The sequence below is a fragment of the Labrus mixtus genome, chromosome 18 (genome assembly GCF_963584025.1).
Source record: "Labrus mixtus chromosome 18, fLabMix1.1, whole genome shotgun sequence".
In the NCBI taxonomy this organism is placed as follows: domain Eukaryota; kingdom Metazoa; phylum Chordata; class Actinopteri; order Labriformes; family Labridae; genus Labrus; species Labrus mixtus.
In genome coordinates, this window is record NC_083629.1 from 17002859 (window position 1) to 17015417 (window position 12559).

Genomic DNA, 12559 nt, shown 5'->3' on the forward strand with positions numbered 1-12559 from the left:
ATTGAGACAAATCTTAAATATTTGAGAAAATTGATTCTCCATAAATAACATTAAGTGAGAGTAAAAATTAAATAAAAGCAAGAGATGGGAACTCAAGTCATGTGCAGTATGAATTTCAGGAAAGACACAAAAAAGCAACGCTTACGATCATCACTGTCAGTGTTGATACTGTCTGTGTCTGCTGTCTGAGTCTCATTAGTTCCTCCTCTGCTGGCCATGTTCTCACCTCCTTTCTTCTCTATACCCAAAACACAAATTCCCACTTGTGCAGCGAACAAGCTTGACCACACTCCTAAACTCTCTCCAACCTATTTCTTTCCTCCTCGTCCTTCGGTCCGAGCTGCTCTGTGTCCTGTATGAAGCGTCAATCAGCACAGCTTTCCTGCCTCCCACTGGGCGAGGCGGATGTCTCTTCCTGATCACCACCAAGACACAACAACGCAGAGGAAGGGGAGAAACTGACCCTTCAAAATGTCCAGTTTGGGACAATGAGAAACACAACTGCTATAATGATGTCTTCGTTTTCAAAACCAGAATCTAAAAGAATTGTGTTATCTGTGTATCTTAAATTTAAGCTTGATAGTTCATTTTTTACCTTAACAAAAAGTAAACTTACTCAAGTTCTCAGAAACTATCGACGGACCAGTTCAAAGGTGACCGATTTATTACAATCATATGCCCAAAATCAAGTCCACTTTTGGATGAAGGCTTGGAAACTTAACAAGAAAGAGCTTTAACCAAGGTGAGGAAACAGTCCAATACATGTCTTAATTCCAGGAATATATCCTGGAATATATCCCTATATATAATAATAATATCAATATATGTAATAAAGATAGTAAGCAAAGATTATAGCATTCAGGTAAAGGCCGAGACTACGGTGGCCCTGAAGGTCAGCTGCAAAAAATATTTCACTAAAAACTCAAAACAATAATGCAAAAAAATATTTGTATAAAATATTAAGAACTTTTGATGAAACACAAACATTTAAATAAACATTTTGTTGAACGCAATAAAACAATAAAAAATGTAAAAAGCAAATGCAAACTTTTTGTGAAATGTTTTTGCAATTCATGAAATATTTTTTTAGTTGACTTTCGGGGCCGCCATAGAAAACACTAGCAATGTGCTGAAGTGTCATTTTTATTCAAGATCAACACCTTTTATGTGACAATCTGAGTCTACACACAGGTGCCACTGCTTCCAAACCACCAGCATGTGTGCAAATACTGAGGAAAGGGATTAAAAAGACAAGTTCCTGTTGAGAACAGATGTTTGGCGCTTCTCTTTTGCTTTCAAATTTCTATCTAATGTACGGTTGAATGTGGTTTTTAATTTTTGCCACTTGGGGGAAGCATAAACAAGGTGGAAAAACAACACTGACATTTCATCACATTTAAGTTGGCGAGGCTAATTTGTTAGCCACCGTTTGCTTATTTACACATCCAGCAGATACAGAGCAATATTAAAAATAAATTCTGGCCACCTGTTGAACATGGTTTCAATTTCTTTTAGCTCGTTTTTGGTCTTTGTCAACTCCTGACGGACATATCTAGCTGCTTAAAGGTATAATAATATATGTAGAACTCTATTAGAATATTTACATAAAATAATCTAAACTAATTAAAAATGTACTAAACCTATGTATGTTCTTTTTTTTACTGAGCTCTTACATTACGTCAACTATTTCCAACAGTTATCAAAACCAGAGAAATCCTTAATTTTATAGTTGTAATGGTCCAAGCCATGACAGAGCCGCCATGATGGACACGACATTTCATCAGATAGATAAACTCTTTATTCTAAATTGATGTTTTTTTGCTCTGCTCTGGCAGCTGTTTGCTAACACAGAGATGTTATGCTATGTCAGGGTTTAGTGTTTTTCAGCACCTCCTGGAGTGTTAACGGCTCCTGTGGACAAGTCTGACTGCGGCTGAGTAACTTCACACACTGTAAACTTACCACACCCAATTTTGGAAAATCAACCCCCCCCCGAGAAGCCTCGACTATCACCAGCAGTGAGAGCAAAATGAAAGTGAGAGGCGCATAGTTTCGTCAAGAAGGCCCCAGCGCTCGTACACTGGGACATTGATATCATGATGGTTCGATCTCCTGATACAGACGAAGAAGCGTTCGATATTTCTCACGAGTCCCGATTGAGAAAGCTCTCCTCTCTCAGCCCGCCATCCCAGAGAGAGGAGGAGAGAGAGCGCCATGAATAAGACATAGAAGCAGTCTGTATCTAGGCCATAATAAACAGAGAGAGAATCACACAAACACACACACACACACAGACACACACACACACTCAACGAGGACTTCTTTGATGCTGTTCTACATATCTGTCTTCATGACAACACTCTTAACACCCTGAGAGGAGCATATTCAGAGGTTATGTAAAAAAAATGTGGTAAAAGCCAAATTCAGCAGCTATGAGGACAACGCAACTAGGCGAGCAGGTTGAACACGAAGCCAGCATGAAGCATGGTTTACTGCAGCAAAGAAGAATGGCGGTAATGTGCCCAAATGTGTTCTCTACCTCAAGATCGTCCAGACTCCAGATATTCAGATTGTTGTACAGGTGAGATGTTGTTTCTGCTTGGCTTTTTCCAGCCTCTCTCTCTCTCTTCCCCTGCAGGCGGTCCTCTGGCTATTTGACGACGTTAGTTCCTCCTTTCTTTGTTTTAAGTATTTAACAACTTTCACACCCATGCACACCACTCACATAGACATCGTATGTCTTTTCATATATTCTTCACATTACAATTTTATCCTTTAGATCAATAAATTACTTTGGATACTAGTAGCTTTCCCACATGCCATGGTTTTTAGAGCCATGCTGGGACAGTTGACTTCCGCTTTACTTTGTGGTCCTGGTTCAATGCATGCAGGCTCGTCATCATAATGGCTTTAATAATGATGCCTGTGTTTTTTCCCATTATGACAACAGATTGTTTCATGAATGATTCATCTGAAGACCCACAATTAAAAAGTTACACTCTAAAATAGAAATCACTTACGTAAATGTTGATCATTTAAGAATTTTACAATAATAACTGCAAATTAAAAATATGTAAGAAAACTTTTTGGATTAGAAGAAGGAGTAAAAGAAACTTACTGATGACCCCTTTAGAGGGCATCCATTCAGGAGAGACTCTGCGTTTCAAAGGAAGAGGGTAAAAGATCCAACAGGAACGAGTACGACACGGCAAACCTCTTGTTGTTAAATAATTTTAGAAAATAAGATTACATCCTGTATCCCCACAGGAGACCGAATAAAAAAGTTCAAGTATCAATACAAGTGATCAACATCCAGCAGAAGGTGTTGAGTCAGAAGGGACAAAGTGTTCATCTTGTGGTAGATAAACAAAGGGGAGGGGATAACTGGTCTACTGTTTTGGGCTGTGACATCACCGACCTCATATGTGTTTTTGGATTGGTTAGAAGAGTTTGTTTGAACATAATCTCCATAGTAACATTAAGACAGTTTCACTATGAACCCTTCAATATTTCATCCTTAATCTGAGAGAAAGCAGGGAAAGTGCACTGTACTGACTTTTTTGTGTGTTTTGTGTTAAAAAAAATAATTAAGTGAATTTTTGGGCTGAGAGAGAGAATGTTAAATAACTTGTGCAAATAAGGTGCGATGATAAAAAGGAAAGAGTGGATCAAAAATCAACATTGTTTGAAACTTTTCTGAGTCCGCACCATATTTTGTTACATGTCTTTTTTTTCAGCCCAGGTTATTCAAAGATTTTCTCAATCCTTATCTAATGTGGGCTTTTACTAGTAGTTGGATAATAAACATAATTAAATAACCTAAATATATATAATATTATGTAAGAATAAAATATATTATTTTTCTGAATCAAAAAGAGCTAAAACAGAGATGTCAATCAGTGTATTATTAATTTAATGGTCTTGGGATTTGTGAAAATAAAATGTCATTGTATGCAGACGACATTATAGCTTCTTATTATGTGTACAGAATTTTAATTTGCAAACTCTGATTAAACTTTTTAAAACCTTGACACTCTTTGCATTACATTTCATTTGTCTTTTTAGTAGATCTCGAGTGATATGTCATTTGGACAATATTATTCTTTAATAAGGGCCTATCACAGATATCTCAGCACCGGCATGTTAAAATATTAAACCCCAATTTGAAAAAACGTTTGAACAGTGACTTTAAAGAAAGGGAAAATGCTTGCCATTAATAAAATGGTGTCATTTGTCTTTGTTTATAAAATTATGTTAAATATTTAAATAAATAAAGCAGTCTTCTGCGTACCTGAGCATAGTCATCTCAACATGGTGACTTTTTCACTCTAAAGACACCCGTCTCTAATATCCCATATCAGTGTATCAGTATAGGCCTATACCTCTGAAATCCATCAAACATGACGGGTTCAAAATAATTCCCAATAACTTACTGCAGAGAAGTAAATCAGTGTTACAAAACGAATCTCTTTTAAATCATCATGCCATCAGTAGATATTATTATATCATGAAACAGCTCACTAAAAAGAAAAGACTTAGTGTTATCATTCACCACTGTGATGATTTCAATAAAAATCGATCCTGTAAACGAATATCATATGATTCAGTGCAGGAGATATAAAAATAGCCTTCCATGAAGTGGCCATGATGAGGCAACTATCAACTCTCCAGTGAGTAGCCATCCTAAATACAGCACACTTTGCGCAGGAATAGGCCTACTTGTGGAACATCATAATTATTTATTTGTTAGCTTATCTAGTCCCTTAAATATAAATTGTATGGCTTAAAATGTAGAAAAGAAACAGAAATGGGTAAAAGGGAATACATTGGCCTACGCATCCTGTCGCTTTCAGTCAACCAAACCCCCCCCCCCCCCCAAAAAAAAAGACAACCAGTGCATCCATCACCAGCTCTGACACAATATAAATCCACATAAGATGCGGTCACAAGGTGAGTGGGCGGTCGCACTTACTGTCTGATGCCATGGCTGCGGATGTTTCCTCACACTGACAGCGGGAACGAGTCTTTAATCGGCGGAGCAGAGGTAGCAGCGTCCCCGCCGCTCCTCATCCTCCGGAGCCGCAAATCTGCATCCACACAGAGCGGTGAAACGATGGCGCCTTCAGGTACTGTAGGAAGAACGCACATTCAGTTGGTTTACACTCATCTCGTTTATCTCATATGAGCCATTTAGGTCTTCAAAATGTGATTTCCGGTTGAATTTATTATTACAACTACTTATTCTCTCAATTATTTTTCATTATTTAATAAATAGCCAATAGTAATAACATTTAGATTTAAGCACGCAGCCCTACAGTATGTCTTTGAACCTGTCTTAAGTCCATCAGTTCGGGCTAAAACAACAAAAACAATAACTAACGATTAAATCTTGTCAAATTCCATTAAACCAACAACTGATGAGGTTATCATTATTCATTAGTCGGATCAAAGTATCAAAATATGCTAGACAATTGTATTAGATAAAAATTAACTACTTGCTTACCTTTCAATTCCAGCTGTTTCCCTTGATTCCTAAATAAATTATAAACATCTTTCCAATTTATCCCACATAGACGGTACTATATTTGACAAAATCAACTCTCCGGACAAATCCAGTCAGTTTTAATATGCAAAGTATTCAGTCTGAATCACATATTTCACAAGAAATTGACATGTGAAATGTGCATCTTTATAAAAAACTGTTTTATTTAAAACAGCAAAACTTTATAAAACAGAACTTTTGCAAAGAAAATGTTTGTAGTCATTTACAACTTTTATATTCTACACTATCAAAAGGTGTGCAAGTCGGAGAACAAAGACTCCACCAATACTTTAGCTGTGAAAGACAAACAGTAGCATTTGTCTGCCTTTGTGGGTGAGGGGCTGTGTTCATGTTCAATGAATGAGAATAGGGAGAAGAAAACCTTATTATTACTTATTTAACATTTAAGAGCAAAATCAGAGTGACAACATTATTAACATTTAAATTGTGCATGTTTAAAAAAAGCTCCACTTGTTAAAAAAAAATAGAATTTAAAATATTCACATGTTGTACAATGCAGTGAGGTTCTAGATAAAAGAACTGTAATTACAATAGCAAAAAAGACATCAACACTTTAAAACAAACTTCAAACTCTTAAACAGCAGATTCAGTTCGGCTGACTCCTGAGTTTTCTTCTTCACTTGAATTCGCTTTACTTCTTTCTTTTTTTTTTCTGTCCTAATTTTTCTTTCTTCTTTGTTATTTCTGAGTGGAGGAGAAAGAACACAACAGAAATTCAATCAATGCCTTTAAACCACAGTGGAAACAACCGGTGCACAACTTAACCCACCAAGGAGAAGAAGTGTAAGAGGTTTTCAGATGATAAGATGATGATAAGCTGACGGTTGTGTACCTTCAGGAGTAAATTCCACTGTGGTGAGACGATTGATCGATGTGGCTTCTTTCCCCAGATCACCTGAGAGGAAAGTTCAGTTTCATTTCTTGATCATCATTCCACAAAAGCATTGGAGCGAAATACATTTGTAACACAAGTCGTCTACAGTAGATGTGGACTTCGCTATCATCCAGAAGTGCTAATGAATTGCATTTGTTAGTTCTAAGTATTAAAAGAGAGATTTATGAGGATTCTACCGGAGATGTGTACGTTCTTCTTCGTTCTGCTTTTCAGAGACGGTTTATTTGTTCTGGAGTGTCCTGACGGCTCGGAGGGTCCAGCCTCGTTGCTCGTGAAATTCACCTCCACTTGACGATGGCGCCGTGACTTGGAGGTCTGGAACACGGACGTGCACATTTAACATGATTTAATTGATGATTTGAAAAGATCAACACTGACCAAATAACATTTTTTTAAAGGTGAATTTTACATTTTAAAATAAACATAATACAAACCTCTGCTGCTTCCCCGTACGCCTTTGATTTGATTAAGGCGAGGTGCATGGCTCTTTTTGAGCACTGAGGACACAAAACAGGAGGTCAGTAAACTTCACATGTAGGGCAAAGTCAACGTTTAAAATGCACAGCTGAAGGACTTTATCCAATTCATCCTCAGGCAAAACCTTCATATTATGTTCTGTTCATTAAGGACTACTGGTGTTTATACTTCAAACATTGAGAAAATGGTGAGGAAGTCTGTCACAATTACCAAGAGCACAAAGTGAGACCGACAAAATGCTTGTTTTAAACAAACCTAAAAATGACGCAAGAAAATGTTTTAAAAACTTTAAGGAAAAAAGCAGCTCATCCTCATATTTGTGAAGATGGAGCCATGAAATGTCTTTGCATGGAGGATCACTCTTATGGTTATCAAAAAAAAGTGATGAATCAACTGATCTGATTTACATATAAGTGGATATGTAATTTAATCAATAACAAATCACATCATTTTATATGTTATTTGTTATTTATTTCAGAGATTTCTTTTGTGGCTTTTAATTCCCTTAATTTGATATGAGTAAAGTAGGAAATCGTAGAGAGAGGGATTGGGGAATGACATGCGGCAAAGGAGCCACAGGTGGGACTTGAACCCGAGGCCGCCCGCTTTGAGGACTGTAACCTCCGTACATGGGGCGCGACCTTAATTGCTAGGCTATCTTCGCCCCATTTCTATGATTTTTTTTAATGCAAAAAAAAAAAAAGTATCTTTAGAGAAAGTAAAGCTGTCAGTGTAGTGAGGTGAAATATGGATGAATGTGATGCCATGAAAACTCAGTACTCAATAAAGTACCTATAAATGTAATCTTCCACCGCTGTGAAACTCACCTCCTGTTGTGATGATGTTCCCTCGCCGCTGTCATCCTCTTCGCAGGTCTTTTCCTGAAAGACAATCATCATGTCATTATAGAAATACTGAAGAAAAGGACTAGAATGAATAAAAGAGAAAATACATCTATTTTGCGTTAAAATAACCCGAATATTTATTGTAGTTTACAAAGTAACTAAAGCCTGAATTTCATTACTGTAACAATTGTTGAGAAGTCTCACCTTTTTTTGCTGCCATTTGTAGAAGTCCACCACAGTGGTTTGTAGTTTAGAGACCAGATCTTTATGGATCAGGTTAAGGGACGAGGCTGCATCTCCTGACGTCAAAGAGGCAGAAGTCTTCAGCTTCTCATACAGACTGTGCACGTTGGACAATTCCTACCAAAGACACATGGCACAATTTAACTTTTTAAAACGTACTTATCTAATATTTATCTAACCAGGAGAACCTCACTGAGATAAAGAATGTCTTTTACAAGAGTGTCCTTGCCAAGACAGGAACCAGCACACAATTAAACGAGTAACAGACATAAAACACGGAGAAATTAAACACACAGATCAACATATCCTGAGTCACAGACAGATCAACATATCCTGAGTCACAGACAGATCAACATATCCTGAGTCACAGAGCTGAAAAGTCATCAACAACCTGATGCATCAGAGAGCATCTCCCCCAGACACAAATCCTCCTGCAGCAGATTACAAGCCGCAGGAGCAGCGTACTCAAAACTAAATTTCCCCCGTTTCAAAACGCACTTTGAAGACAGATATATTTATAGTGCTTGACTCAAGCAGAATCGCCGCTCACCTCCACCCTCTCAGTGTTGATGAGCTCCTGTGGACGAGACGCTCGCTCCATGAACTCCTCATACAATGGATCCTTCTCCATCTTCCTCTTCTTATGGAAGGTAAGCTGGTCAGAGAAAAAGGAGGAGGAGAAAGGAGACACCAGAGAAGCAAAAGAAAACAGAGAGGAGGGGGGGATATGAATTTACAAGCATAATGTGTTACATATTGAAAATAGATTAATTTCTCAGAATAAGTTTGGTCATCTCAGTCAGCCAGTGTTTTTTTCATCTAAAAGATTAGACTGACTGTGTTTTGTTTCAAGTACAGAAGTACATTATAAAGTGAAGTAAAAAATAAACCTGCTTTCTACAGAGTACACTTTGTTCTTCTTCTTTGTTATTTATGTTTTTATAGATTGTTGTTATACATCTTCAAGCTTTATTAATTCAACGTGTGCACCTTATGTATGATTTGTGTGTATTGTATCATTATTGTGGTGGTGTAGCTTTCTCATGTGGATAAAAAGGGCATCTACTGTAGCACCTACTCTGCTATACAGTTTTCACGTTTAAAATCCTGCTATGTGCTATTTCTGCCACTAGGGGACTCTAGAATAAGAAAAATACATAGAGTGATGATGCTGAGTGGTGAGGGATCATGGGGAGATTGGTCTTCATTTTAAAAAAATACTCAAGAAACATGTTAATTTTTCGGCAATAAAATGAGGAAGTTAAATATGATTTCTGTGTGAAGGGCCTTAGCTACTGAATCTCTGTAATAAAAACATAATGTTCCTCCATCAAATGGCCTTTACGGTCAAATTCAAGCTCACCAGTGTGGGCATGGCAGTGAAAATGAAAGCTTTGAGGAACATCAGCTGTTGGAGAATGTAAATGACGTCGAAATGTTTCGCATCCACGGCATCCTTCTCAAACTTCTTCACATCCTCCCAGTCCTTCAGCGACAGACGAATCTGTGACCAGATACAGACGAAGAACTCATCATGAACTTAATTGACATTATCTGTACCAACAGCTTTGTTTCACCCACGACTGGAGCTGGTTTGTGGCAATCCTGACCTCTTCTGGGGGAGAGGCGGTCTGACATCGGTACAAACTGTACAGCAGGTAAAGTCCTCCGACTCTGATCTGGAAGCTGAACGGAGGCAGGAGGAAGCTGTAGGCTGTGTCCAAAATCAAGCGACTGAACTCTCGCTTTTCATGCCTCACCGTGCCGCTGCAGAACAAAAAACATTGAAACATCGCCATTAAAAGTAGGACAGTGTGGACTCATTCCTGTCTTACTGGCTTATCTTATGAAGTATGCAAAGTATTTATTTACATTTATTTAAAGTACCAACATAATCTAACAGAATTTGGACTCTTGTAATTTTGTGCTCATTATTCTTTTGTGCAGCAGTCTGTGTAGTATTTCTGTAAGTATTTAAATTGTGACTTTGGGCAAATATTTTCTATTTCAGTCCTTTAAATTTTGATCAAAAATGATTTATATATTGCCATTTAGTTGTGTTTCTTAAAATGAGATATAAGTGGAGACAGAAGGAGTAATTAATGAAATTCATTCATGTCTGTGTGCACACATATATATATATATATGTATATAGATCGCATCAAATGTATAATTGTAAACATACTGTACCAAACTGTATAGATATAAGGATTGTATAAATATATAAATATAGTACGTCAAATTGTACAAATAGATATGTAGATATAGATATATGGATTGTATAAATATATAAATTATAAAAAATCACAGTATATCAAGTTCTATATATGTTTGGAAAATCATTGGATTGTAAATATCAAATATAGTATCATAAATATAGTATAACAAATTGTATATAGATAGATTGTATACAGAGAGAGATTATAAGGAACAAAGGAAGTTAATTTAATAAATATGAATTATTGAGCTGTGGAAAAGGGGTAGGATTAAATAAGTTTTATACTTCTTCTTACTCCTTTTCAGGCATATTAACTGAATATATGTAATTTTCTTTTTCTTTTTTTGTGAAATAATTTGAACATTGTTTTTTTGTTTATTGTATTTTCGTGCTTTTCATTTTGTTTTGTATTTTATGTTTGATTTTATTTGATATGTCTGAAATATCATTGTACATTCTATATATATATTTTTATTATATTATTATACTAGTCTATATTATATAACATTTAATTATATTACACTATATTGTTCATATTGCACTATATTATATTATATTATATAACTGCACTCTGCATTACTGTGGTACAACACTGCCTCTCTTCTCTGCTGTTTACATTACTTACTATTTATCAAACCAAGTCACTTTAATCACTTTATCTTGTCATTCTCTGTAAATACTGTCTCAATTCTCAATTCCCCCCAGTTAACTTCATCATTCATTTTGTACTTGTATATACCCTGTTTTTATTTTTATTTATCTTATCTATTCTGTTTAATGTGTATTTTTGAGCTTTCTTGTCTGTTCTGCTGTAACGCCCGAATTTCCCCTCTGGTGATCAATAAAGTATTATCCTATCCTATAAATGTAATCAATCAATCAATCAATCACACAGATGCCACACTTTATAAGTCTGTGCCACCCCAGACAAAGAAGGCTGGACACAGCCCTAGTAGAGAAAAGTTTAACATTTAGTGCCTGAACATTAACTAGAGAAAATGATATCTAAATTGATAATAATAATGACATAGGTAGCAGGGTTGTTTGTAAGCAATGCAGATATAAAATAAGTTAATTATGAAGTAGGATTTATGGGACATCATCAATATGAGCTTTGATTTTGTACCTAAAATTAGCAGGAATCATAAAGTTGTCAACACAAAGATGTTTCTTAAGGTTAACCTACTAGAAAATCTGTGAGAACTTCATTTCCCTCCATATCTTGGAGAATGTCTCGAATCGGACAGACTCTGTACTCCTGAAGCGCCTCAGGATCTCATCACAGTCGGTTTTCACCAGTTTTCGAAATGTGTCCATCTCGCTGCTGATTTTAAAATAAGTTACCGACGATTACATACAAGCACAGTTTTAAAACATGTGTTAATCCATAACGTAAACACAAAACTCGACTGTCTCCGGATTAGTGCGTCATCAGTCCCCGACTGTTCCCAAACAGTGCCGATGCCTTCACTGTCGTCGCGACTGTTTGTAAACCAAAACCCATGAGAGTAATATTGGCTAGTCACACATACAGTATCTTATGGTAAAGTTTTCAAATCAGTTTTATTAGTAAAATATACTTTTGCACAACTAAAAACTGAACCCTGATGAAAAATCTGTAATGTTTTTGTTTTGATCACAACAATTCCGTTTTTAATTCAATTCAAACAACTGTATTAATCCTCTTTAAAACTATAAAACATAGTGATGTACACACAAGAAATTATACAAAAAAAAGCTAAATAAATATTAAATAGGACCAATAAAAAGATACCGATGTTACACAGATTGATTAGTAAATCAATTAATAACTTTACTTATATAGCACCTTTAAAACACAGGTTTGTGCTTTGGCATACAGCAAATGCATAAATAGAGTTAAAAAAAAAGTAAAAATACTAGACCGAATTCAACAATAAAATAATCAGTTAAATAAAAGTATAAAAACGATCTTTGGTAGTTAAATGACAAAAAGTCAGTAAATAAATATAAAACCTATAAGGGGCATCAAATTGCAAGGGGAATGAATGGTTTAGAATAGCTGTTAGTTTTAAAACATAACAACGTACCTGGCAGCACAGAAAATTCATTTAAAATCATATGTCCAGAATAAACTAAAATACTTCCAGCCTTCCTGAGGATCTGCTGGTTACGAAAAGGAATTCATATTCTACAATTCACAGACGCTTTTATCCAAAGCGACGTACATCAGAGAGTAAGTACAACACAAGCAAGGATCTAGAAAAAAGGGAACAATGTCAGTAAGAGCAAACGATCAGCTTTGAGTCCGATTGGACACATAGCTGCTGACAGGAAGT

General features: G+C 36.1%; 2 protein-coding genes across 3 annotated transcripts in view; both read right to left on the reverse strand.

Moving 5' to 3' along the window:
- Positions 1 to 5102, reverse strand: part of syt16 (synaptotagmin XVI) — a 35637-nt gene extending 30535 nt beyond the window's left edge. For both annotated transcript variants that reach the window (XM_061062842.1, XM_061062841.1), the window contains exon 1: positions 4973 to 5102. In XM_061062842.1, coding sequence (XP_060918825.1) covers positions 4973 to 4985 — 13 coding nt within the window. In that variant the 5' untranslated portion in view covers positions 4986 to 5102. The remainder of the gene's footprint in view (positions 1 to 4972) is intronic.
- A 504-nt stretch (positions 5103 to 5606) lies between these two features.
- Positions 5607 to 11672, reverse strand: snapc1b (small nuclear RNA activating complex, polypeptide 1b). The gene is made up of 10 exons (XM_061063261.1): positions 11428 to 11672; positions 9634 to 9790; positions 9387 to 9527; positions 8574 to 8678; positions 7985 to 8140; positions 7763 to 7816; positions 6893 to 6955; positions 6635 to 6773; positions 6396 to 6458; positions 5607 to 6247 (listed from the first exon to the last, which is right to left on the reverse strand). Exons 1-10 carry the CDS (start codon positions 11556 to 11558, stop codon positions 6195 to 6197), a joined length of 1062 nt encoding a protein of 353 aa, XP_060919244.1. The 5' UTR covers positions 11559 to 11672; the 3' UTR covers positions 5607 to 6194.
- Between the last annotated feature and the right edge of the window lie 887 nt (positions 11673 to 12559).

Coding starts and splice junctions, on each gene's coding strand:
- snapc1b (XM_061063261.1), bottom strand. CDS start 11,558: ATGGACACATTTCGAAAACTGGTGAAAACCGACTGTGATGAGATCCTG. Junction 9,528..9,633: donor CCGCCTCTCCCCCAGAAGAG/GTCAGGATTGCC, acceptor ATCTGGTCACAG/ATTCGTCTGTCGCTGAAGGA. Junction 6,774..6,892: donor CGTACGGGGAAGCAGCAGAG/GTTTGTATTATG, acceptor TCCGTGTTCCAG/ACCTCCAAGTCACGGCGCCA.